Genomic DNA, 27,405 nt, shown 5'->3' on the forward strand with positions numbered 1-27,405 from the left:
TATTAAAGTTACTATAAGCTTAAGGTATTTATACATCTCCCAGGTATTTATCCATCTTCCATCTTACTATATAATAATAATCTTTTGGTTTATCAGCAGTGGCTTAAATTTGCATTGGAAGGAGGTGAAATTTGACAACTGCTGCATCGTTAATGCCCACAATCTACTGTGACAGAAGGGAAGATATATAGCCACCACCATCCTACAGTGGATTTGTCTAATTAGGATGGTACACAAGCAAACAAACAAGCATAGTAAAACACCACTTTACCAGCAAGCTTTTCTGTCATGTCTTGTTTTGCTTTTCCATTCAGAAACTGGGCTTTTGTGCAGAATGGCTGGAGGAGCAAATAGTTGTCTAAATGCAAAGAACAAAACACGTTAAAATTCTTAAACAGAAAATTAAACAGTCTGGTAATAAATACAATATGGAAGAATGTAAATAAGAACCTTACTTACTTAAACTTCAGAAAACACAGTGATATATTTAAGGACATAAAAGCAGAAAAATATACCCTTAACAAGCCCTGACTCCTAGAATGTGGTAGAACATAGTATATTAATTTGTGGAAAACACCAAGATTCTGCTACAAAGCCAAGGAAAATAGTTGTGGCATACACAAATCAGCAAGAATCTATTTCTTGACCTGTTTTAAGAGATTTGGCAGTGTGACAAGCTTCTGGATAATGAAACACAATCACACAGAATGGTTGAGGTGGGAAGAGACCTCTGGAGATCATCTGGCCCAACCCCCTGATCAAGCAGGGCCACTGCAGCCAGCTGGCCAGGACTGTGTCCCGATGGCTTCTGAGTATCTTCGAGGATGGAGACTCCACAGCTGCCCTGGGCAACCTGAGACAGCACTTGGTCACCCTGACAGCAAGAAGAACCTGCTATAGAAAAATAACAAAACCACCTATGCACTTACAAGTCCAGCTATCTGTATTTCTGTATCAGACTGGCAAAACACTAAGGTGACTTGTATGGTTTAAGAACTGTGAGAGTAAAACCAATAATTCATTACAAAATGTAATGATCAGATGGAAACTATTGGAAAGAGTAACTCTCTACATTTAGAATTTCATTAATACAATTAAAACTCTTCAAAATTAAGAGTAAATTACTTACCTAAGTGTTGACAGAGAGCCTGAATAACGTTTGTGGCAGCTGCATAAATCCCTGGATTTTTGGAGTTCAGGTTGTTGTCTACTATCGCAGGAATTAACATGTTGATCACAGGTGATAAACTGTCTTTCAGCAGTGGAATCATCTTGTGCATCGTCTCCAAAGCAACCTGATTTACCTTACTGTTTGAGTCATGTAAGCGATACTTGAAGGCATCAAAGATCTGAAAAAGTATCCAAACAGCATTCATTGGAATTAACAATTAATGTTTGAGGCAGATATTACATTTCCTGCTTTATTGTTACACTTTAATTGTCCATCTCAGCAAAAGATGGCTCTGGTATGTAAATACCTGAAATACTTTTTTAGCAAGTAAAGCAACATTTGATTACTTTCATACTTTTATCTCACCTTACCTGAATTTGAATCATTCCTATGCAATGTAATGGAGGTAAATTAGCCATCTGTAACTTTCAGTATGACTAATATTTTCTGCAAGTATTTTTAGGAAGACACAGCTCTATTTAGCAAAAAGAATGTTCTAAAGATTTCAAAAACATTTACAGTTAAGACATTGTGAAGTTCCACAAAAGCATTTTGTAGTTTCACAGCAAAGACACTGCACTGTTAGAAGACGATCTTGGTTTTCCTTTCATTGTACCTATTTTTAGTTTACAACTGTTGGACCCCATTGTAGTACTTTTCTCCTAAAGAACCTCCTTTCCTATTAGAAAGGATACTTAACTCAAGCTTGATCATAATAAAGACCTTTCCTCAGCTTCTAGACAAACAAAGCAGGCAGAACTCACAGCTGTGTTTCAAAGACAGTTCTTCAGATCTTTATTAATCCTTGCTGCTCTTTTTGTAACCTGTTTCAATATTTTGATACTTACTCAGCACAGTGGCAAGAAAATCTGCACAGAGTATTCCAGAAATAGTTCAGAGTGCTCTAAGTGAAAGCTTCCAGCTTCTTCCTCCTATTTACTTCCTTTACTAACTTTGTAGCTTACATATCTCCCCCTTGAGCTTACCTCACCTATTCCTCAATGTTTTCCTGTTAATCATACATTCTTGTTGAAAGAGGGAGCTGTGATTTTTATCAGAAAACTTTGTGACACAACTTTGAAGACCTTTAATATAAAATATTTGCATACAGTTACCTTCACAATGTTTGCAACAACAAAGCCTTGATTGTTCTCTGTATCTGATAAGAGCTGCTTAATGCCATTTATTCGATCACGGAAATCTTTTGCATTCAATAAACTTATAATGTTTTTAGCATATTCTTCGCTTTCTAGTGAATTACGAGGAGCTGGTTTTCTTGAGACTTCACAGGCTTCTGTAGCCTCTCTATTGGAAAGGAAAAGTTATTCAGTCAATCCATACGCAAGTTGAAACAGGAGGCTTTAATTTCAGGCATCCTCTTTCCATATAGTGCAAATATGAGAAGTAAACAGAAAATTTTCTGATGAAGGACTTTCACTTTAAACATGGTGCTATTATTTAAAAAAAAATAAAAAACCACCTTACAATAATTGTTGTTCCTAAAGTCTCAATACACATTCCACTCTAAATGCATCTATACCCATCGCACAAGAGGTAAGCCTCGGCTAGGCAGAAGCCCTGTGCTGTTTCACGTTTCTGGATGACAGCGGCTGAGTTTGTGACCAGAAACAGTTGTGACCTCCCTTCACACCAACAGGTCAAAAAAAAGGTACTGTAGTTTAATTCTTTATTCTTCAAGTGCTTTAAACACTGATCCCAATCAAGGTGGCATCTAAGCCACACGCTGTGCTGAGGTGGTAATTCAACAACTCTTCATAGAATATTTTGAAACAAATTTTCTGTAGTATCTAGTGTCATTACACAATCATGGAAAGAATTATAAAATCTGTGGAATCACTCCACTGTCCACATAAGTACCCTGCATTTACAGACCAGTCCAGACAGAGTCACCAGCTCATGCCTGATTCGTGAACAGAAGTCTTTGATGGAGAATGGAATAAGCATCTTTCTCGCATTTTCAAATTCAAACCTATCAGCTCTGCGAGAACAAAAGGCGGCATCAAACTCTCCTGTCCTGCTAGTGTATTACAGGCTACCAAAAGTATCTGAATCAAAGATAAGAGAGTCTTTGGCATAATGCCGTAAATAGCACCTCTTCTAAGGATGCGGACATATAGTTTCACATGCCAAAGCAAAATATACCATCAAATGTGGAATTAGTTATTATTTTGAATAGTAGAGAGTGTGCTAAAGAAATCCTATTCCTGAACAGACACACTTTCTTCAACCTGGAGGCAGTCACTGCCACTGTATTCTTGGATGCAGCTTTTTGGTTTGGTTTAAATTTTGGAAAGGGTTTCTTTTTTCACTTCAATAGAAGACCTATCAGAAGACAAACCAGAAAACTAAAAATGAACAGAGTATCATTTAAAACCTTCAGCATCCCCAGTTAGGAGCTAACTAAATGGTTACTCCACAGGTAAGTGCACAAAAATAGGTAACTGGTACTGTGGCTACCACTAGGCAAGTTTTTTCTACAGAGTCCGAACAGCAGTATCTTAAAGTGATGGTGACATGGATCTACCATGAATTTTAAAAAGTCTCTTGTATGCTGTGTGTGTGTTTTCCCAGACAGTCAACAGACAAATTAAGATTAAAAATTCACAAAGCCACTTTAATGTTACTGATTACCCTATTTAAAGGAGTTTACCTGGGACATGTCAACTTTTTCCTTTTCCTTCAGGTATGTTTAATTTTCATAACCCTTTTGTGAATGTTTCTGTACTCTCTTCTTCTGTAGTGAAGATAATAGTGAGACTATTATCCTAACGGTCAAGTTACTAACAGTGTAAAACACTGAGGATCATTACCTGTCAGTGATGTTCAGAGCATCTCTGGAAGTAGATGATGACCTCAGATGTCCAACACTACTGGTATGGGAATGTCTTCCTTTTGCTGACGGTGTATCTAATGGCATCTCCCCCAAACCCTGCACAAAGTTGTAACCATTAATTAACATGTCTGGTACAGTTCTGCACTGCTGGAGACCCTGTACAAGCAAGTCTGATAGTCATGCAAAGCACAGGAGCAAAGTACATTTCATTCAGTGCATCTGCAAGGAGTAAAGGCATGCCCAGGGCTGCTTACAAGCAGTACCTTGCCATGCTGTAGTCACTTGGTTGCTTGTCTTGCTTTGAATGCACTCCCCCGTTCCCTGTAGGTTCACTGTCTACACCTCCCACCCACTAGTACACGTTTACATTTCTCAGCCGTTAAACATGAGCTTTGCCACATACCTTTTCACATAGATAGCTAACAGATTCCTTAATGTAAGGCAAATCCTTGGCTGGCACATACTTTTCAAGCATTTTATCAAATTCAGGATGACTCATCATACTGAAGAGCATCTTTCGACCGTAATACCTGCAGGAAACAGACCATGACATATACATCCATAAACATGGATTTGCTACTGATAATTATAGGTGTGTAAATCCAAAATAAAAAAGCTCAGGAAGACTGCTATCTATATGTGTAACCAGACCCACTTTTCATCCTCTCACAAAGAAACTATGCTCAAGAATCACGATTTAATCAACAATCAAGCAAATCAATGAGAACAATCTTCCATTTCAGCCATCTTTGAATAGGATGACCCAGCCTTGTCAGTTAGATGCCGTGGATCCCAGTGCCAGCATTCCCTCCATGGCCTGTATCCCATCTGTGCCCAGCACGGTATGTCCCCTGAGCCCCTCTTCTTCCTGCAGCCAGGGTGAGCGCAGCTGCAGCAGGCATGCAGGTAGTTCCTGCCACAGATGCTATCTGAACAGTCTTGGCAGTGCTAGGTTAACAGTTGGGCTTGATGATCTTAAGGGTCTTTTCCAGCCAAAATGATTCTATCCTCCGTCACTGCAGAGGAACACACACCGAGCTAGGCAGAGCTTTCAGCCACCTGGAATGTGCTTATCGTAACTATGAACCTTACTAACCTGGTTTGTTGTGAACTATCCTGTGCAAATCTGGCTATTGCAGGGAAAATCCGATCAGCAACAGCTTTGGTTCCAGACAGAATCCGCTCTGGTCCCATGTGTTCTACAATGTCTGACAGGTGCTGGGCTGTGCATCTTCTCACCGCTGAATGCAGGTGGCTAAAGAAAACACAGCTGCTTAATAAAAACTCATCACAGGAGGTAAACAGCAGTATTTATGTGCTCTACCACATACGGTACACAAGTTTTCTCATCTTTAGCATATCTACAACTAGTATGCTGCTGATACGCAGATACGTATTCTGGCTGTACAAGAGAAGACCTTGTGGAGCGAAGTCTTTTATTTTATTTACTTTATTTAAAAGGATAATCCATTTGATGAGATTTAATTTCATACACTTAAAATCCGAAACTACAAGAATGCAAATGAAAAAAGAAAAAATATATCCTCTTTGTTCAAAGTCAGTTTCAACCTCTAACTGTAACTTTTGGATTAATAAAACTAATAGTTTTCTTCCTTTTAGAATTTAATTTCTAGTTTTCCTTAAAATAGTTGTAGAATGTTTTAGAAAGCACACTTTCTGGTTGTTCTTTCCATCAATTATACGAAAAACAAGTCACTATGCTCAGAAACACATCCTGTGTATTTTATATAAATTTAGTATTAAATAAAGCAGTATTCTATTGACTTCTAAAAATCCTGCAGAAGTCTATTTTCTACAAAATGGGGGCTATTAAACACCTGTGCTGATGAAAATGAGAGAAAAACTGGAATCCATTTTCAAACTTGTGCAGCAAACTAAACTTGTATAGAAATTCTGCTGTACCTGCCGGTCCCATGTGTTTTCAGAGTACACAATTCTGCAAATTCAAACTTTTCCAAATTCATTTTTGTCTTTGGATGAAAAAATCCTACTTTGAGGACAGTTTCCCTGCACAGTAAATGACACATTTGTATGGCTCATCGTTCACAGGGAAAAACAGGTTTCAAGGAGAGTGCTAAGAATTGACTTGGTAAACCACATCAGCTTTGCAGTTTGACACAGACATCCTCAAGGTGTTCTTTCTGAATGACTGTTGCCATTTCACCAAGATTTTAGTTTTCTGTGGTTGGATAGATTACCATGGCCTCACTGGAAGTAAAGCTGCCACTGGATTATACTGCACAAAGCAGCTTTAATTGCACAAAGGCAACTAACCGAGTCTATCCGAATTGCAAAACGTGGCAGCTCAATACAGTCCAGGCTGCAACATCTTATCCTGTGGCGTGGCAGCTCCCATGCAGGACTCAGCTGCTGCTGAGGCACCTATTTTAAGACAAGCTTTGGCTGGTGCTCAGCGCCTGCAGTTAGGTCTGTACGGCAGCCACAGGTCCTGGGAGCTTGGGAGAAGTGTGACAGTAACAGACCAACTCCTGCAGCACGTACCAATGGGGAAACACAAACTATGAGGCTTAAAGGCCTCGCTCCATGGAAACAAATAAGAATCATGGAAAGGTTTGGGTTGGAAGGGCCCTTAAAGACCATCTCGTTCCAACCCCCCTGCCATGGGACACCCCCCCCAGCCCAGGCTGCCCCCAGCCCCATCCAGCCTGGCCTTGGGCACTGCCAGGGATGGGGCACCCACAGCTGCTCTGGGCAGCCTGGGCCAGCACCTCGCCGCCCTCACGGGGAACAATTTCCTCCTAATACCTGATCTAAATCTACTCTCTTTCAGTTTAAAAGCACTGTGGCCCTAGTCTTATTACTATAGGCCCTACTATAAACCCTCGCTCCCCATGAATGCCCACTGCTGGTGCAAAATCGTTGGAAATCTTTTTGCCTGCACATAAAACCTTAGAATTAAACAGAATTCATATAGATAAGAAACATGATTTAAAAACTTCTGAGATACAATCACTTTCAGATCTAGTCCTGGAATCATGTTCTTGGATCAAGCATCTGTTCAGAGGCAAATTTACAGCAATAGTCCAGTGTCTTTAGAGCAGCAGCTCACAAAAGCAAACAAAATGTTTTTATTCTTGTTGGTGAAGTCAAAACCAACTTTGTAGCAGATAAGGAATCACTACATATATCTCCTCAGGGTTTCCAGCATTAATACTTATGATCACAGTAGGCTTAAAATGTGTTGAGCAGAAAATAGGTAGATTTTAAAAGGTCTAATGAATCGCAGGCAAAACTGTAACTGTTAACTTGAATATGTAAGTTGGGGTGAACATAAGCAACTCAATGTAGGAGACAAATTTAGAAAATACATATTCTGTGTAATTACACAGTGGTGTCAAACAGAACCTTTCCACTTTGAACTGAAGACATGCCATTTTTTGCCAGATTTCCACTTTGAAAGATAATTCTCATATTCACTGTTGCAGCTTCTAGAGATCACAGCTCTGTATGTGCTGCACAGGCTTTGTTGCTAATACGGCCAAAGCTTCCTGAAGCCAGTACTAGAAAAGCTGAAACTCACAGTGCTACTTAGGCCATCCACTGATGTGTCATGCATTTAAAACATACTGTACTCCACAACTGAGACACCACTTAGACTGAAGTCTTCTGAGCTGTGAAGAAACTAATCCCTGCTTCAAATGCTGTATTTAGACTCACAGCTCAGATAATTTTGATGCTTTAGATATCTGAAAATGTGTCTGAGTTCACAAACTGGAGGGGTCAGATCTTTATAGGTCTAGAAAACCCATAAGGATAGGTCAGTGTGTTTTGACTCAGCCACTGAAAATGCGGAGCTCAGACATTGCCAGTTACGATCATGAGTATTGCTTGGCCAAGGGTTTGTAAAGAAAAGATGGGAGTGTATGAACAGACCGCTTAGCATGGCTTTTGAAGTAAAGCGATGTGCAGTTACTGTCTGCTGCTCTTAAATTCACAAGAACAATTATGTGCGGGCATGATTCATCAATAATTTAAATCCCAAGGCTGATATTTGCCTTTCAGTTTCAAGTGCAGGTAATTGCAGTACAGTTCTCATTGGCTTTCAGGAGACAGGATCAATGTATTCCACAACAACCAGCTTCCCCAGAAACAAAACAACAAAGAAAACACTTTCAATCAAGACTTACTCTCACAATTTGTAGCTGTGCAGAAAGCCTAAGGATTGATTTATAATGTAGCATCTGAAATATTTAATGAAAGGCATAGGCTACAAGACATGTAGCCTATTAAATGTCATTAAGTGATGACAGGTAGATAAGAGATTAAGTATAAGTAGGTATATATGTCTCTAACATACTGGAATGCCTAATGCCTTAATTAAGTATTGCCATTACAGTGAATGAGGATATAAAAGAACAATATACTTAACAGGGAAAGTGAAAGAAAGGAATTTAACTTCTACTACAGAGTGAGGTAAGCCAGAGGTCAGAAGCAAACCATGCAACCAGAAATGGAGCTTGTATGTTTGAGGTACTCAAGAAAATAATGGCCACCACCACTGCAAAGGAAATTAAAATGCAGACAAAAGACTATTAACCAGCTAAGTCTGCAGAAGAAGAGGAAATGAATCAAGATAGTTGAAGACAGAAAATTGTAAGTTAAAAATCATCTTTCTAAATAAAAAGCATTTCTAAAAACTAGAAAAGCCAGGCATTTGACTGCAGAGCAAGTGAAAAATGAGAATGCTATGTGAGCTTTACTAGGCAAAGCCAAGTAGCAGCTTCCTAAAAATACTATACTAACAGTGAATAAAACCACCAAAGTGTTGCAAAATGACCATAAAATATACTAAGATCCAAAATTAAGAGCCGACTTTTACATAACGTACAGAAAGGAACAGGGGGGTGACAATTTGGTTTCATCCCAACAAACGTTGCCCTGGGTAGAAGTTTCGCAGAGCTGACTTACTGTATTTTCCCATTTCTGCCTATTGTACTTAGATATTTTTTTTAAAGACTATATTTGATAATTTTAATCTATTAACAAGTTATTTCTTTATAAAGTCTTTATAAGAATTACCTTTGCCCTCCATTTATAAGAGAACAAAGTGCACGTGCTGGAGTCACATTATTAACCATAGCCTTCAGTGCTTTGTCTACCTCTTCCCTTATAAATGTGTTGGATTCACCAGCTTTGTGCAAAAGGACTTTTACTGTATTATCTAGTTCTTGATCCATGCTCTTTTTCAGGTAGGTGAACAAATCCCCTAAACAGACCACAGCAGCTCGAGAAACACCTGAGCGTAAATTCTTGACCTGCACACAGGAAAAACCCAAACAAACAATGAATAATGTTTATAAAATATACGTTAAAATAAGTAAAACTTAATGTTTCCCTTTGTAATTTTTAAGTAACATTAAAAGCAACTAAGAAATACATTTCTAACTTGATTCACAATATGTGAGAATTAAACCACACACACATGAAGAATATTATAAAGTTACAATCTAAATTTTTTTAGTCTCTTAGCAAATCAGATCAAGTGTTGGTAATCTGAAGTGTGAGCTGCTTTGCCAAATGACAAACTCATCCTTTCAAGACTGTCCAACAGAGGAAAACTAACCACAGACGAACATACCATTTCACTTCAGTGTACCTGAGAGCTATAAAATACATATACACACATAAAGCCATTGAAATATTTTGATAGTAAAATTTAACCTCTTGAGCCACAGCCAAACTTGTTTCATGTAGCTTTGCAGTAAGAATAGTCGCATGGTAGGCAGACAAACATCTAACAGAGTTCAGACCTTTGATTTTCTTCTTCCTATGTACAAAAAATATTTAAATTCAAAACATTTGCAAATTTTTATAAAAACATTAAAATGCAGAATTCTAACAAACCAAATAGCAAACAAATTATTGTAAAATAAGGCAGTGACACATAATCTAGGAAATTCTTTCAACGTGAGTCTTTTAATGTGGTAGCAGGAATGTTTTAGCATACCAGTCTCTCAATTCTTTCCTACAGTTCTGTCCACAGCTCCAGTAATGGCAATTAAAGGATTGCTTCCCCCAGTCTGCAAAGGCAGCAGCACTGTAAGCCCATGTCACCAGCCAGAGCAAAGTGAAGCCTTATCTTCCACAGAAAGTGACAAGAAGGTATTGGTGGAGGCCCTCTCCAAAACAGGGCTTAAACTCAGACATCTCTACAAATCTCTGAAGGCTTAGCTATGAAGCCTCAGTTTACAACAGTTACAGTTTAATGCAGATTTGGACTAAAATGACTTTTTTTCTTTTTTCCCATGTATCACTTGCAATCCTTCTCACTATTTTTGAAGTTATGTCCATTTTGCTGGTTTTTTTTTAAAGTAAGTTATCAAAATAAACACCTTCTACATTACATTCAGGTTGTAGGTAGATGTTTATACCTACCAGTCATCATCAGCTAAAAGCGTCAAGGCTTCTGTCAGTGCCAGTTCTGGTTTTGAGAAGGGCTGCAGTTCTGATGGGTCCATTATTTCAGGGCTATGAGTGACCGATGGGGTCTGGTCTTTATAGCGTCCTCGTGCCCCAAGAGAAATTTCATCTGCAAAGTCACGAAGCATAAGAAATAATTAGCATAACCTGAAGAAACGCATTCATTCAAAGGAAGGAAATACAAAAAGTCTGAGGTATAGACTGCTGCTCCTGAGGGACCAGGTTTTCAAAAAGACAGCTTTTCCAGTTACATCCTCGATCTTTCAGCATGTCATTCATGTCAATTAATTTTTTTGCAGACAATCACGAGTATAAAAAAATCACAAACAAAATGTAGTGGGTTGTTTAATGTAAAAGCAGATGCACAATGTGCTAAACCACAGTGTGGTTAAGATACAATACAGTAAAACTTGAAGAGCCACTTGTGAAAATCTGAAGACCCTTGACCATCAGCAGCATGAGCTTCTGTTCTGAAAAATTTCTACTGCACATTTTAAAGGCATCTCGGTGACAAAATGCACCCAGAAATGTTTTTTGGGGAGACAGAAGGGAGACAAGGTGCCATTAATACATTACATCTGAGCAAATAAAAAACCCTTTCATGTTTCCAAAATCTTCCTAAGACATTACAGATGAAAAATGTTTCAAGGGAGCAATGCTGAATTCAAATCCCCTTCACCACCACCCGCAAACTTCTGATCTTCCAGAGCACCTCAGGACTGCCCACTGTACAAACAAAACATATTAAATCTGATTGTGGAACTGTCCCAGTCCACATGTCCAAACATTTTAACAGTCTTTAGTTTACTGTAACAGCTTACCAGAATCTAGCAAGGTTGAACATTTTGTCTTCTTCAAACTGCATGTTCTTTTTAATGAAGGATTGAAGGCCATGTTTTCTAATGACAAAGACACATTTCTTGATGATGTTAATATATCCCCACAGAGATTTAACTCTAGAAAATAGAATAAAATGCCCAAGCTACAAAGCAACATATAAGAAAAAAGGAAAAACCTAGTATTTCCAGTCCCAATTTGTCTCATGAAATTTTTCTAAACTACAGTCTTTCAATTATTTCCCATAAGCACTTTACTCTCCAATATCTGCATTATAAGACTGACAACAAATTAATTATAGTAATACCTCACGTCACACTAAACAGTCATGACTTTTGGTAATTATAAAATTGTAATTTCCATTTCAGCAGCATTTAACAGTATATCATTCATTTAAAACAAACACTAATCCTCACTTTCTGTTGTCATTTGCTCTGGTTCATTCAGTTTAATACTTCCCCAAGGGTTTTCTTCCTTTTTTTCGAAGTCTTTGACTTCCTGATGTTCTTTATGATTGTGTTCTTTTTCTTCTTTTTTCTTCCACCTCATCTTATCCTGGGCAGATTTTGACATGGTCACCTTTATCTGCAAAAAAATAATGCACCCATTATGATATGCAATGTAACATAATGCAGAAGTTACACAGTAACTTATTACCCACTTCTTGATATTGTCTAAGGGAAGCATGGAAAATTACTATTTTTACCATTATTCTACACAGCAAAAGGAAATTATTCATATAAATATTAAACTCAAATCCTGAAAAGAGCTGAATGTAGGCTTTCTGCATGGTAAGCAGTCCTACTGGCAAAAAGAAGCAACATTCCGCGTTTAAACATTTAAGAGAAATAATCATTTACTCTAAAACATCTGAATAGTTAAAGAATTAAGGTCTACGAGACCAATTCCTTGGCAGCGTTGAGTAGTTTCCTAGGATTTTAACTAACAAATGAACAGGCTGGGCTAACTCACATTTATTTGCACAGGTTTTTTTTTTAAATGGTGGTCCTTAACAGCATGATCTGACCCTACTCTCTCATATATTTAAGACACAGTTCCTCACAGTTCCTCATGAAAACTTAGTAACATTTAAAACATTCTTCCATTTACTGCTTTGAATTTGATCTCTCCAAGTATTCATCTCTTCAGTGGGAATCAGAAAATTAAGACACTATTAAAAATTAACTTAAAAGTTTTAGTATCTTAAAATGTTATTTTAAATGCTTTCAGAAAGACTTGTCATTTTCAATTCAAATTTTTTAAAATTTGTATCATACTTCATTCAGATAAATCTTGCTCCACATTATAACGGATGAAAATAGTATTTAACAAAGCAGCACCATTCCTCATTTTATGATCTCATATTACGGGACAGATATTCAGACAGTGTTTTTTAAAAAACTTAAGAATGGAGCTATATTAATATATGTCCATCAAAAAAACAAGACAAGACCAAACCCAGAAAATTCCTCCTTCCACCTTTTATGTGCTGTGGGAGTCCAAGAAAAGGACATTTTCCAGCTCCAGTCCCTCCTACAGCCCTTCTCCCAGAGACTTTCAAGTTAGGTGGGAAGATTCTGACACAGCAGTTTGCCATTATAAAATATCCAATGAGGAACCAAAAGAAAAAGCAGGCTCTAGGCTATTATAATCAAAACTTTTTTTACCATAACATACAGGCTAAAAAATTGTTATCAAGCTGTATTCACACATATAAAAACATAAAGTGAGACTATAAAAAAGTTTTGAAACTTTTACCTTTTTTTCATTTTCAATATAGAAATGAGAAGCACTGTGCTGCTGGATGCTTCTCCCACAGACCCCTGACGATGGCACAGCCTCCTCTCTGACAGCTTGGTCATCTCCATTCACTACACATGTTAGGGACGGGCTGTACGCTCGTGCAGAAGGAGGCGTTCCAAAAACACCTGAAAGGCATATCATGCTGTGCCCTCACCAAAATAACCATTTTATTCAGCAGAACATAGTAAAAACTGAAGAAAACTAAAAGTAATTCAAGAAGGAAAAAACACTGCTTTATACCACTAGTGCCAGTTTCCACCCAAAAGTACTCTTCCTTTACTCTACCAGGTAGGATGGATGCACATACATGCGTGCACACTGCGCTCAGCCACAACCTAACCTTCATAATTCATAAAACTGCCACTATTCTTTGTTGGAATGGAACTGCAAAACTTCCAAGTGTAATTCTTTTTATTCCAATTTAAACTGGAGATTGTTCACAATCTGAAATGATGTATGGAATCTATTTCCCCCCCTCCTAAAGGTGCAGTGTCCCTCATTTTAATAACATGATGGCATATAGGAGATAATTTTGGTTTTCTAATACCTTTATGAACAATCACAACTGCATCTTCAGAGAGGACACTTGGTGAAATGAAATCTAGATTGTTCATCTGTGGGAAACCAGGCGCTGACTCTGCAAGACCTTAAAGAAACAAAAAAGTCACCCAAAGTAAATCATGCAGTTTACACTTAGGTAGCTGTTTTGTTCTACTATGTCATCATACGCTGACATCTGAATTTATCACCTTTATGAATCAGTATATTTTCAAGTTACTGGAGTTAACAAGATTTACTAAATATTGTTACCCTCAAAATCATGCAAAGATTATAGGAAACAAATTTTTTTGCCAAAAGACCATAAAGAAAACCAATGTTTGTAAGAGAATTTTTAAATCAACTGATTCCACTGGAAAAAAACCACTAGATGTTTCAAACTTGCTTAGTGGAAGTACAGCACTGTTTCGTATATAATTCAGCACAATTTAATCAAACAAGAATTTGCCAAAATATTTTTTACCCCAAACAGCACATAATGCTGTTTCCTGTATAAAGCAGTGCCTCAATTTCTTCACCAAAGTGGATGACATGTATTATGCACTTCTATATTGGCTAAACTAGTTGCAAATAAAAATGCTAGTTTGCGGTAAAATAAGGAGACCATTTGCTTTTGCTATTTAACCTGAAAAAACTGAAATTTCTGAACAGAAAAGATGACGCCGCAAAGCCTGATCACCTACTAGAAAGTCCATAAATGAAGTCAAGTGGACCAGTGAAACGTCCCTGCTGCAAAACACCCCAGTAAGCTGACAGCTTCTGTCTGCAATGACAACTGCTGTAAAATGCCCTCTGCCAGGCAAACTGCAGCATCCCAACATGTCGTTTGGGGCTCTTGACAGCTCTGTTGTGCTTTCTGCTCTCATCTCAGTTTTCAGTTTGTCAAAAATAATCACAGGTAAGAGTATGACAGATGCCTCTTTACTTTACAAATGACCCAGTTCCACAGTTTTACTTTTGGAGCTGTCCTTTTTATACATTATGAGAAGAAAGATCAAGTTAAAAGGTTTCTTCTGAAAGTGTTGCTTTGTCCTTCCACAAACCCAGTCACTGGTTGCTGAATGTTCCAAGTTTTAACATTTGAGAACTGTTGAAATTGGTCTTTTGGGAGTTTCTTGAACATAATCTTGAGGACTCACGAGCAATTAATTCTCCCTTAGACCATAACTGAATGGGCATCAAATACTGGTCCTCTTTGGAACCTACCCCAGATCAGGACCTTCTGTCCTAACCTCGGTTTCTAGCCCAAAAAAACCAGAAACTTCCATTTCACAGGCATCGCAGGATACGCAGGTGTTAAAAACGAAAACCAGAAGGATTTACAAATCTGATTATAAAGTTTACTTCCATTGCTCAACTTTAGAAGTTTCACATGAAATAGCACTCCACCAGACTGATAAAACCTTGAGAACAGACAAAACTCTCCATGTTGAAACAAGAGATGGAGAAAACAAAAAATCTTATTGGCATAAAGTTCACATTCGTTATTCAATATCTATTTAATTTTCTATTTGTCACTAAAACATAATGACTTGAGATCTATTTTTGCCAGGTCTGAGGGAGATCTGAACAGGAGGCAGTGAAACCACAAGCTCCTTAAGCTGACTTCTACATTTCACTTTTGATGTCAAAAAAAAAAAAAAAAAAGTTGCTGCTCTGTTCTAACAAGCTTATAGTTGCAAAACACATCTGTATTGCACACACAACAATTCTGATGTAGGGAACAGCAGCTCCTAGGACACATTAAAATGACACAGTTAAAACTGAGTAAAATATAATGGTTGAAGTTCCTTAATTTTCCCAATGAACAACAGAGTAATTTAAACACAAACTTTTAAAGCTGTTCATTCATTCAGACTGAGATAATGAACAATTTGGTCCTTTTGTCATGCCACGTACTGTCGCTTGACTTTTAATTGTAATTTAATTGGCAGTGTAACTTCAGTTAATGTCAGGAAAAAACCCTACTTGTATAGTGTAAGTATAAAGACTAGAAAAGAGGAAACCATGCTAAAAACTTTGAAATGTATTTTCTATATAACCTATTTTACAGAAGGCTATACATAGCCTCAGCTTTTGCCATAAATGAGAGCTCAGATGAACTGCAACGTAACAAACTCACAAAACTTTTGAAAACATAAAGTTTCTTTGGTGTTCCGTATTTTGACTTTGAAAAATAGTCTGTGACACTTCTTGCTTCTTGTGCTCAGAATCTCCACATCCGTTGCCACAGTTCAAATGTTGGCCAACTACGCTAACCTTAGAAGTCCCCTTATCATCAAATGCTAGCCATACAAAAGGAAAAAATCAAATATTAAAAGAAAATCAGTAATAGTTTTTCCTGTGTACTACAGGATTCTCCAATAGTTACTTTTTCAGAGACCCTCATACTAGTTTTATGCCTACAGTATGAGCATTTTTGCCTACAGAAATCTGAGTGTTTCAACAAAACTGCTCAAGCTTTATTCATTTTTCACATGCAAAGCATGTCATCAACAGATATTCCCAGTTTGAAAGTCTAACTCAAAGTTTGAAAAATTATTTTTTAGTTTAAAATCTTTCAAATATGAACAACTGAATACTAAGTAATTACGCATTAAAAGCCAAATTAAGTCATATGTCAACTAAGTGAAAATAGTAAAATACTAGTTAAAACACATGAAATTTTTCAATTTACATAGCCTAGAAGTCATAAAACACATTTTTACATTACAGTTACAGACAACAGAAATGGAGCATTTTTATGTCTGCAATGCATTGTGCAATGCCATTCTCAATACATTTTAGTTTTGGTTTAAAAAAAAAACAAACAACAAACCCCAACTCTAATTACTTCAAGAATCCTTAAAAGCATCGTTTCTGCTTTTTCAAATACCCCTAAAATGCAAATACCTAAGAAGACAAAAGTCCTTTTATATATATGTTTTTACTACATGTTCCACAAATCCCACTGAACTAGCCTCCCATTTAATTGAAGAGATTGACAGGCACGACCCGGGTGACCCAACTCTGGTAATGCTGACCACTGGTGACCAGTGTGCTGCGAGGGCTACTGGGGTGGCCCTGCTTCCCACAGCCGCAGGCGTGACAGTGCTGCTGCCTTTCCTACACCCGCCTGCCCATCTGTCTCGAAGCTCTGCGCTGGCGGCTGTCACTGTCAACCCCCCCCCACATCCACATGAGGTCCAGAGCTGTACTGAAATCCTTACAAAGGTTTCTTGTCTTCTCTTCTTCAGCAGAGAGCTTGGATCAGAGCTGACTCTTTTGCTCTGCTAGGGGACAAAAACTGAAGGGCATGTTTTGCTGTGGGATGCTTGAGAAGGTGCGGCTCTTCCAGCAAGGAACACTGCGGACTGGTGTGAGATGCTCTGGAAAATTACTACATGGCCAGATTCCCGAAGGTCCAACAACTCCTCAACCATGAATTTCTGCACTGTCCCAACGGAGTCTAGTCATTATAGTGTTTCATGTATCAACATTAAGACTTCACACGTTAGGACCGATCTTGCTGTATTTAGTATGACAGCACCCTCTGGCCTCTGAAACTGTCAGGATCCCGAGGAAAGATGGGCCACAGAGAGGTTTTCAAGGTGTCGACTATTAAAAGCTGCACAAACTTCCTCTTACAGAAAGAATTTGGGAAGTAAGAAATGTCTGAGAGCTGCCATTCTATTATAACAAAGCTAACAGGAGCTGATAAAATTCATCTCAGAGAAACAGCTGAAGCAATCTGAGCAGAATTAGCAAGTTAATGATAGGTAAGGGACAAATAGATTTCCAGAACAAAAAGGAGCAGAAGTGTAAAACTCTTTAAAAAAAGAATAGAAAAAAACTGAAGAAGGAGCCAGGGAACGACTGACCCACATGCTGGGCAATTCAGTTCCCAGGGCTCTATCAGGGTAAATTAATGCATTTGGAAGCATCCACCAGAAAACAGCATGATCAGAGAAATCTGGTCTCCTTTTATGACACAGCAACAGACTGTTGGCAGGATCTGGCAGGAAAGAAGCAAGAGATGCCATGTATCATCCCAGGCATTCATACACAGAGTAGTTACCAAAAGCTTCATTCTCCAAATGGAGGGATATATCAAGCAGGTTTCTGCCACAGTCTGTTCAGGATGCACTACTATCCAGCAGTTTGCCCAAACAGCCGGATAATAAGGCAGCACGCTGAATTCAAATAAAGGTTAGCAAATGGGAAGCATACACACGTGCTTGAGGACAGGATCTAAATTCAAGGAGCTCATGATAAAATAGAACAACAATACAAGAAGAACAAGACTCAGGAAGGACAGGACTGATTTTGCATGTTTTACAACAAAGCAACCCTTTCAACTCTAACTGTGCAACGGGTATTGCAGGGGTACTACATTGCAAGAAAGACAGATCTGTTGCAAACAGCCTAGATGACAGCAGTTAGAAAGTCCATAGAGTCTGACCTATGAAGGAAGGCTAGAAAAAATAGGAGTTAGTCTAAAGGACAGAAAACAAAAGAGGGGGGAAGAATTAAAAAAAAAAAAAAAAAAAAAGGGAGCTGCTTGGAAGAAGATGACATTCTGTCCTTTGAAATAAAAGTAGAATGCAGTGAGGTAAGTTACAGCAAGGGGGATTTATATTCAGTGCTAGAAAAAAACCTCATCTGGTAAGACCCATTAAATATCAAACTGATTTTTACAAGTTCTCCAAGTTCCAGTGTGAAAATTCAGAGATTTTTGAGATTTGAATTGTGTGATGGGTCGAGTCCGGCCAGCAGTAGGAGCAAATTACTTTTCTTTACCAATTAGCTGCACAGGTCTTACACCAGCCTTATCGGTAGTAGGCTGTCAGCACTCCGCAGGAGGTCCAGTGCTGTGCATTCTGGTTGATCAACTGGCTCAATAAGCAAAATAAATGCACTCCTCATTATTTAACACTGAAGGACAACTTCTCACAGAAGGTCTTTTCATATAAAGAATAGAAAATCATTAACCACAGTATGTATTACTATGTACATGCAGTATTTGCTTTTCTGGCTTATGCTGTTACTTGAAAAACCTTTTTGCTAATTTACCCTGAGAAAAGTAGCCTTAACTGAAATGGGGATCAATAGCTTCAATTTCTCAAAAAAAAGATCGTGAGTCTCAGTAGCAACTACTCGTTTGTGAATGTAATGGCTTTGCAAATTCAGGCCTGTAAGGTGCCCTTCAATCTTAACTAAGTTTTGTAAACTTTTTGGAAAAAATACTTAGCTGCTGAGGCTGCAATGGGGTGCAACAGAGCAGTCTTTGGGAAGAGAGGTCTGAAAACAACTTTGTGGACACAACTCCCTCGGTTCCTTTCGTCCACCCAGTTGAATCAAAATTGTTTAAGCATAAATAATCATAAACAATTGGTTTCTGCCCATTACAGAAATCTGCAGTTACCTGTACTTCACTGTAAGCATAAATAGAATAGCATCACTTAAATTCAATTTCCTACTAGGAAATTAACCGTTTGCAACATTGTGACCCTTCCTGCTCTTACCCAGCTGGTGTCCAATGAATTTACACACATTTTATCCTGACATAGAAAGGCAGAACCCTGGAGTTCCTTCTCACCTGCAGCATCACAGTATAATCTTAATTTGACCAAACAGCATCTAGCAATTACCTTTTTTTAAATGCTGAAGGGATGTGAGCTCATTGAACAATAAGAACAGACACAGCAAGTGACTGTTCTGTTACATCAATGAAGCAAGGTAGATATTGAAAAGCACAGTGCAATACCTGTGCTGGAGTTATGTTCTGCCACATTTGGGTCTCTGTTTCTTGCTGAAGACACTCTTGCAGGCTGTGATTTGCTGCCAAGTAGTGGAAAGGTGTCTGACCTGTGAAAATAGAAAAGGATTTTTTATAGGTACAATTCTACACAGTAGTGAAAGCCCAGCTACATAACACTTTGTAGCAAAGACAACAGATTTCAGTTTCTCATCCCCAATGTACTTGGTGGACAAACATTTCCAGTATACTTCCACAAATGTTCACACTGAGTAGAAAAAGAAAACTCAGTAGAAATTATTTGATGTGCAGGTCCATTATGAAGAACACCATAAAGACAATCCTTAAAAGTAAACTTCCCACTAAGATGAAATTTAACATACATTGGAAAAGCGAAGGAACTGTTTGCCCTAGGGATTGATGATGCTGGTTCCAATCCAGCAAAGAATGGCAAACGAGAGTGACCAAATACACTAACCTTTCACTTCCAGGAATGAGCTGTTTCCAGCTTAGTGTCTAGCAGACAAACATTCACCAGGAAAATGCTGTTATCTACAAGAAAATCTTTAAAATTACGCATTTGACTATTAAAGCCGATGGCACCCAGAGCCCTGCACGGTTACATACTGTGCCTAGCTATGTCATAGTCACAGCGAAACAGCAGCTGTTCCGCTTTCTGCTGGGACCAAAATATACACAGCTAGGGGACTTGCTTTTAAGACCCTGAGGACAGCACATGCTTCAGAAACTTCACTAATACCAGTATCAAGCTCCCATTTCTCATGGTAGTTTATCAGTAGATAAACCAATCCTTCTAAAAGTAAACAGACACAAAAAGCCTGTGTTCTTGTTGCCCAGCTACACACATTTTGTAAATAGACAATACCAATTTCCAATGCTCACAAAGCACCTGAACTGAACTCTCTGATATTTTATGAACGTTCCAAAGCTTTCAGTGTCTGCTGGGATATATTTTGTCACTTCTACAAATACAGTCTTACTGCCAGATGTCCCCTCTCTTCCTTGCTAGATCAGAATTCCTGTATCTGTGAATTCTGCAAAACATCAAGCTTGTGTGTCACTGAATAATGGAAACGGCATGTCGTATAGGATGTGTCCTTAGCCAAAACCTTGCCTGGAAGAACATAACACACAGAAGTTTATAGTCTTGACTTTTTAGGTATTCTAGCATTTGAATATGTTGTTTTTACAACTGTGATTCAGCAGTAATGCATACAGGGAAGATATGTATGTATTCATTAGTTCTGAGACTGCATAACTGTGAAAACCTTCTGTTTCTGAATCACTCCAGTCTCCCTCTGTATGAAAAACCTTTGTTTTGTCTATTGTCTCTCTTCCTTCCTATTCTGTTAATACAGCTGTATGCCAGTCATAATAAAGATGCATCGAGTACACACAAAAATAAAAGATCCATCTTTGGATCAGAGCTACAAGCAGCTTTCTCATGGGCTCTGACAGCAGAAAAGGAAATTCTGTACTGAAAAATTTGCAAAAATCCTCAAAAACCTTGTTATTTCATTAAAAAATAAAATATACTGCTCATCAACAACTAGAACGTTGCTGTTTAAAGTCACAGCAGCATGTGTTATCACACAACTTCCTTCTAGAACAGCTCTGTGAAGCGTTTTAACTTGACAATAGTCTGTCAGTAATAAAATGGAAATAGTTCATGATCTGCAATAATAAGAAACATCTACAATGTCCTTTTATTGCAAAAAACCAACTCATTCCTTCTTCAATTTCCAAGCTATAATTGGCAAACCTTATCCTTCCTCTTAACACATTTGCCTTCTTACTCATTTGTTTAGGCTATGGTTCACATAACTTCTATGGGAGGCTAAAGTCTTAATAAAACATTTACTACCACTGGCAGTATTTCATGGCACTGTGTTACTATGGCTGCACCAGGGAATTCTTTCAAATTAAAAGCAAGCACAATCTAGAATAATATAGTTAAGCAGCTGTTGTACAGGGCACTATATTTTTAGATAGGAAAATAATTCACATTTAAAAATCAAGCTATTAAGCAAAGCAATCCTATAGAAAAAATACAGTACAGATTTCATCCCCTTTGATATTTAACTAACAACAGCAGAGACTGTGTGTAAGAATTGCAGGGCGGAGTTAACACACAAGTTTCACTCACATTCTTCTTCTCTGGAGGACTATGGACTCAGGTGAAATGACAGACTCCTGGCTGTAAACTCCACTTTCGCTGCAGGAGCCCGCGCTGGGGGAAGAATCATGGGAGGGGGAGTCCGCAGAGAGATCAAGTTTAAGAGCAGAATCGGGACTTTCAAGTTCTGAAATGTTGCTGTTGCTGCTTAGCTTTGCCCTTTTCTTAGCTGCGCTGTTTCGTAGAGATCTAAGTGAATTCTGCATCTAAACAGGATTGAAAACAAAATGACAGGTTTTATTCACTGCACAGGTAAAAAGCTTTTTTAAGCAAAAGAAATTATGTTTCTGAGTGTTGAGTTCAATTCACAGGAGTTCAGTGCACATGTCCCTGTTGGGCAATGTGACTGACCACTTACGTAGGTTATGCAGTATGATAACGATGCTTTTCATTGTTTTACTTCACAAGAATAATTATCCTGCAAGTAAATGCAAATTCACAGCGATACTGTATCCTAGCTTCATTTTGCAAAAAGAATAGATTCCTACAAAAATACATGAGCTGCTCTTCTCTTTTTTATTAGATGAAAGGAAGCGTTTGATGGCTGCTAGTACACACATTGGGACCTTCAGGCTATTCACAACAGAACTGTGCCCAGCTGGTAAATTTGCAGAAGTGAATCCTGAAAACTGTGCCTAGCAAGCAGAGCGCCTACTCAAATAAGAAGGAAAATCTATAATGAATAAAGCTTCATGCTACTGCATATTCTCTCCTCTTTTTGCTAAATATATTTGGTGTAGAAAACATTCTTCCTCTGTCCATTTACCACTACCACCTCAAGTTACTTTCAGTAGTGACTAGAGGATGGAAGATAAAGACAGTGAGGCAAAGCCATTAAGCCCTACTGCAACTGCTCTCAGATCCACAGGGAACAAAGGAATTTGAGATTCAAGCAGTCGCCATGAACTGTGACAGAAATAAGGACATGTTGCGTGGGATCATGCGGAGAAGATGACACAAAATCCATAGCTATGCTTCCCACATAATCAACATTGCAATGGTTTCAATTTGTACTGATGGGGATACTGCCGACACAGTTCCACCTTCCCTGGAAATTATCCAGCAGCCTCGGCAGTATTTTTCTGTGCCTCAGACTGGTGCAGCTATTTGGTATTTCTCAAAAATCAGAGAGACTCGAGCATCAGATTGAGCAACAGATTCCTTTGGGATGCGCTGGGCACAGTGGCCAGGGTTGGCATACGTCTAGGCTCCTGTATGCAGGGGGGTCTCACGAGACAGCCCATGCAACTGAGAAACAGCTATGCAGGATGTGCAGCTACACTGGCTGCAGTACTTCATGGAACAGCACACGGAGATGCTAGAATAAAGTCTGTTGAACAAGTCTCGTGTCACAGAAGGTAAATATTTTTAAAGGTATTAAATATTTCAAATATTTTCTAAGCCACAGGTGGAGTGGCACACACAAAGGCCAGAACACTGGCCATTGAATACACATAATTGGCTCAAATTATTACTAGTGGATTCCCACATCCAGGAGGGATGCCGACCTGCCAGGCCTTGTGTCAAATATGTCTGTGTCATACCAAACAGCTGCAGGTGACACCATACTAATCCAGCTTCACATCAGTCCTTCTCATTTTACTCCATGAAAAAATGACCGAATTCTGAGAGGGCTGTGACAAGTTGCGTGGATATCAGTGACAGCCCGCTTCAGCAAAGTCAGGAGGCTGAGGAAGCTCCCAGGCTGAGTCAAACAAACCCTTCATCAAGGAAGTTATTTGCTATTTTGAGCCCCCTATTATAACTAAAGGCAGGATTATTACTTAAATCTGACGTGAAATTTAAAATGAAGTAAAGGTAATGAGAACAGAAGCTGTAGAAAGGCTTACAGTTCTGCCTTGGTACTACAACAACTGAAAATATTCAGACTTGAGCTCTGAGAAAAACAAGGGAAATTAAGCTATCTGGAACAAACATGGGAAGAGTGCTTCAGCATCACTTTTCATTGCTTTACTTAGCTTTTGTCAGATGCTCAATGGTTTCTCATCAAAACTTGCTGTAGATGACAGTGTCACAAAATTTAAGTCAGAAACGGTATTTTCTGGCTCTTGTTCAGAAAAAAAAAAAAAAAGCTTACAACAGATCAACTGTTAAAAGTGTGTTATGTCATATTTGAACGAACCTCTTCTTGGTCCACTTCCTCGCCATCAACATTTAGCTCTGAAAGATCAGTTGCAATCTTCCTATGCACTTCATTCAGCCATATGTCCTCACACTCTTCGTTCCTCCACTTCATCACGTTTAAGTCAATCTTGTCAGGCAGTGGGCTGGTGAGGCGGGGTATGGGGGGGACAGGTCTGGTCCCATTCAGGCCCCAGCGGGAGGCTGGGTGTCTCACCAGGGTGGGTTTCAGCTGCAGAGGAGAATGTTTCTCCTGCATATTGTCCCCTGAACAAGATACAAGCAGATCTCAGCCCTTTGGAGGGATGACAGAACACTGCATGCACCAGAATAAACTTCATGTCTCATTTCTGTATCACACCAGAAAACTCCTTTTGCAATGAGGTGAGTGTTAAACATAATTATGCATGCAATTTTATCTACTATTATAAATACATTTCAAGGACGTTTTGTTTGGCTGAGTATCAGCAAATGTAAATAAAACCAGTAAGAACATAAAACAGCTGTACTGAGTCAGATGAAAGGACTGTCCCCTAACAAGGTAAGAAACCAACACTTAAAGAGTATTCAGACTTTTAGGAAGTTCCTGGGTCAGAGGCTTGACATAAGCTGACGCACCGTCCTGGTACATACATCGGCTTGCTTTATCAATAAGCTCTTGCTTTTGGCATCTTCAGCAGCCTGCAGCAGTCAGCTCTACAATGAGCATTAAAAAAGCACTTCCTTTTTTATAAAACCTGATGTCACCAAACCCCTTTCTTAGCTCCTCCATGTATGTGTGTATACACGTATTCATGTGTACAAATATGCACACTCACAGATGAAAGTTTCTCACATGAACAAGAGTAGATAGTGAGTCCCTATCTAACTTTATTTTTATACCATTCCTCATGTGAGAAGCTTTCAACGTTCCTTCTCAACATCAATTTTCCAAATGCACCAAACTCCTGTTCCTGAATATTTATTTGCACACATTTTGCAATATTTAATTTTACAAAATCATTAGGAACATTACCAGACTTGCCTCTTTGCATAGTACTGTCTATTACCTCCTGACTCTACCTCTTTCACCCCCCTGCATTCCAAGCTCAGTTGCCAATCTCTTCTACTTAGTGTCTCCTCCTTTTAAAAAAATATAAACTAGTGTTTCATCCATGTGTGTGCCAACATATACTACCTTTAAAAAGTAATTAATTCCTTAATTAAGAAAAAAAGACTAGTTGCTCTAACAACAATAAAGTTACTCCAAAGAAACAGAAAAAAAATTAAATACATATGGACAATGTACAGAAAATCAAGAAGTGATGAACACACACCTAGAAGATAAAGTTACCTGCACTCCAGGGACAGGTGGCTTCCAAAGCATTAACTTAGAAATTTTCTACATATGCACAAGAATACCAGTCTCAATGAAGACAACGTTTAAAACAGTTTTCTTTACATCAGTGCAAAATCTTATGTGGGAACTGTTACTTTGCTTACAGAAGGTATGCCTCATGGGTGATTAGGAATCAATTTAGGCTAAACAGATTGCAAAGCTATTTTTAACCTAAAATAAGATTGTCTTTAGCAAGTATTTGAAAGCAAGATAAATTGTTTAAGCAACTGTAATTAAATAAACTTTAAACTATTTCAGGTTAACCAATGTGTACATGAGGTCTTCAAAGATGGGAAATCAGACGATAAACAGCAGTCTGTGCCATTAGCTGTCAGTGTGAATTGGGATGAAATCAGCACAGGTTCTGCTCATTAGAGATGTAGCTGTTTGTAACCAGGTTTTAAAGAGCTATTCTGAGCATGGGGAATTCAACACACACATTTCTAAATGAGAATAGAGGCAAAAAGGCAAAATACAATGAGTAGTATATTTTTTGCACATGTATTAATTAAAAGTATTAAAAGTAACAGGTATTTCTGTATTGCCTTTCTCTAAAAATGCTAGATTTTGGAGTTTGTTTTTATTTTATTTTAGTTTGAAGAAAAACTTTTCCCCGATACATTACTGAGAAGAAAAGCAGAGCTGTAGCTTATCACGCTTTATGACAAAATACAAAGATTTCACTTTTTAAGAGAAGCATCCAGTGACGTGATTAGCCTAGTGAAGCTATAAACCACATTTCTAACCAAAACTGGGGCATTGCATAATTCCGCATTTACCTGCCACTGTAGGTTTTCTGACTGCTGCTTGAAGTCACTCAAAATGCAAACCTGAAATCAGTTTTCATCATATTGACAGCATTCCTACCTGTATTGTCTCCTGACTTTTGTCTGAGACGCTGCTTCTGTGAACTAGGCTTAGGCAGTCCTTCAAAGCTTTTAAGAGGCCAGGAGTTTGAGAAGCTCATGCCATTATCTTGTGACTTCTTTGGAGAGTCAGCCAGAGAGGTGTGCTTTGGGCTGTTCCTGGGTGATGACAGAGGGTAAGACGGCAGAATGAAGGAGCCCTGGCTCACATTAGAACCTTGGAAGGACATCGTATGCTCTGCTTGATTGCAAAAACTTCTCTGGGTCTTGCTGGAAAGATTTAGGCTGCCACAACCTGAGCAAAGAAAAAGAGAACAGTATTTGTGGTAATTAGCCTCTGACAGCTCTTATAATAATAATTTACAAGGAAACAATATACCATTTAGACAGTCAAAAGCTGAAGATCAGCATTTTACCAAAGCAAACAGGCCAATCAGTTAACTTCATTTTATAAATTGCATTGTTCCTCAAAACAGCAATTTCCTTTTTCTGCATTTGATCCAATGAGTTTAAGCCTAAGCTATTTTGCAGTTATGTTTTGAAGAACTATATTTAAGAAAATGAATGATGCAAGTAGATTGAAAATTGTTCTGTTGCTTGCTCTCTGTATTCCAAGCCTGCATAGCATAAAATTTGCAGCCACTCTCAAAACTCAGTGATACAAAAGTACACATAAAGCACAAATGTTATTATTTCTATTCCTTAAAAAAAAAAAATAATCCAAAAATTATTTTCCCAGAAACCAGTAGGTCAAAAATAGAAAGATTAGATTTGGAACTAGACTGTTTTAATTATTCACCATGGAAAATGTTCCCCCACATGCACTCAAGCTTTTAACCGTGCAAGTGAAAAAAAGGACAAGTATTAACACAGTTCCTGACAGCCTCTGGAAGGATCATGGTACATTCAGCCACCTCAGCAATCTTGTTGAGAGAACAGCTCCACAAGTAATTCCACTGGCATAACTGGGAGAATGGGAAAGCAGAGCCAGGGAGCAAGAACAGGTGACAATGTGAGTCAGGCTCAGAGATTATTATTCTATTAATCATCTGTGTCACTCCAAAGAGAACCATTCAATTGTGCCTTTAGTTATAGTTTAAAAAATCCCTTTACAAATCAGGTTGCTCCAAGGTCTCTTATCTACTGCTCCTGCTGCTTTCCAAGGCTGCAGCATCCTGCCGCTCCCCAGATACCCTGGGGCAGCAAAACCAAGAGAACCAAGTCAGGTTTGGGTTGTGTTACTGGAGAGAGGCTCAAGGAACAGTAATATCTGGCACAAAAACTGTTTGCAGAGAAATAAATTGGCAAGTGTGGGCAAAGTACCTGATGCCCTTCTGAAGGCCAAGGCTAAGAGAAAAGAACATTGATTTGTAGAGAGGCAAAAAAAAAAAAAAAGAGGA

At 38.4% G+C, this 27,405-nt stretch overlaps 1 protein-coding gene across 3 annotated transcripts in view; it reads right to left on the reverse strand.

The window, feature by feature from the left end:
• The window catches only part of TOGARAM1 (TOG array regulator of axonemal microtubules 1), a 45,044-nt gene that overhangs the window by 2,345 nt on the left and 15,294 nt on the right, over nt 1-27,405 (reverse strand). Inside the window, exons 4-20 of one of the 3 annotated variants that reach the window (XM_056345045.1) lie at nt 26,007-26,300; nt 23,763-24,028; nt 21,590-21,825; nt 19,432-19,532; nt 13,675-13,773; nt 13,083-13,252; nt 11,741-11,909; nt 11,309-11,443; nt 10,443-10,596; nt 9,729-9,834; nt 9,087-9,322; nt 5,122-5,280; nt 4,429-4,555; nt 4,003-4,121; nt 2,287-2,476; nt 1,130-1,349; nt 272-358 (exon numbers count right to left, since the gene is read on the reverse strand). In XM_056345045.1, the coding sequence (XP_056201020.1) occupies nt 272-358; nt 1,130-1,349; nt 2,287-2,476; nt 4,003-4,121; nt 4,429-4,555; nt 5,122-5,280; nt 9,087-9,322; nt 9,729-9,834; nt 10,443-10,596; nt 11,309-11,443; nt 11,741-11,909; nt 13,083-13,252; nt 13,675-13,773; nt 19,432-19,532; nt 21,590-21,825; nt 23,763-24,028; nt 26,007-26,300 (2,868 nt within the window). Of the gene's footprint in view, nt 1-271; nt 359-1,129; nt 1,350-2,286; nt 2,477-4,002; nt 4,122-4,428; nt 4,556-5,121; nt 5,281-9,086; nt 9,323-9,728; nt 9,835-10,442; nt 10,597-11,308; nt 11,444-11,740; nt 11,910-13,076; nt 13,253-13,674; nt 13,774-19,431; nt 19,533-21,589; nt 21,826-23,762; nt 24,029-26,006; nt 26,301-27,405 lie in introns of all 3 variants that reach the window. The other 2 variants (XM_056345046.1, XM_056345044.1) reach the window with 2 other exon arrangements.

The sequence above is a fragment of the Falco biarmicus genome, chromosome 7, assembly GCF_023638135.1.
Source record: "Falco biarmicus isolate bFalBia1 chromosome 7, bFalBia1.pri, whole genome shotgun sequence".
NCBI lineage: Eukaryota > Metazoa > Chordata > Aves > Falconiformes > Falconidae > Falco > Falco biarmicus.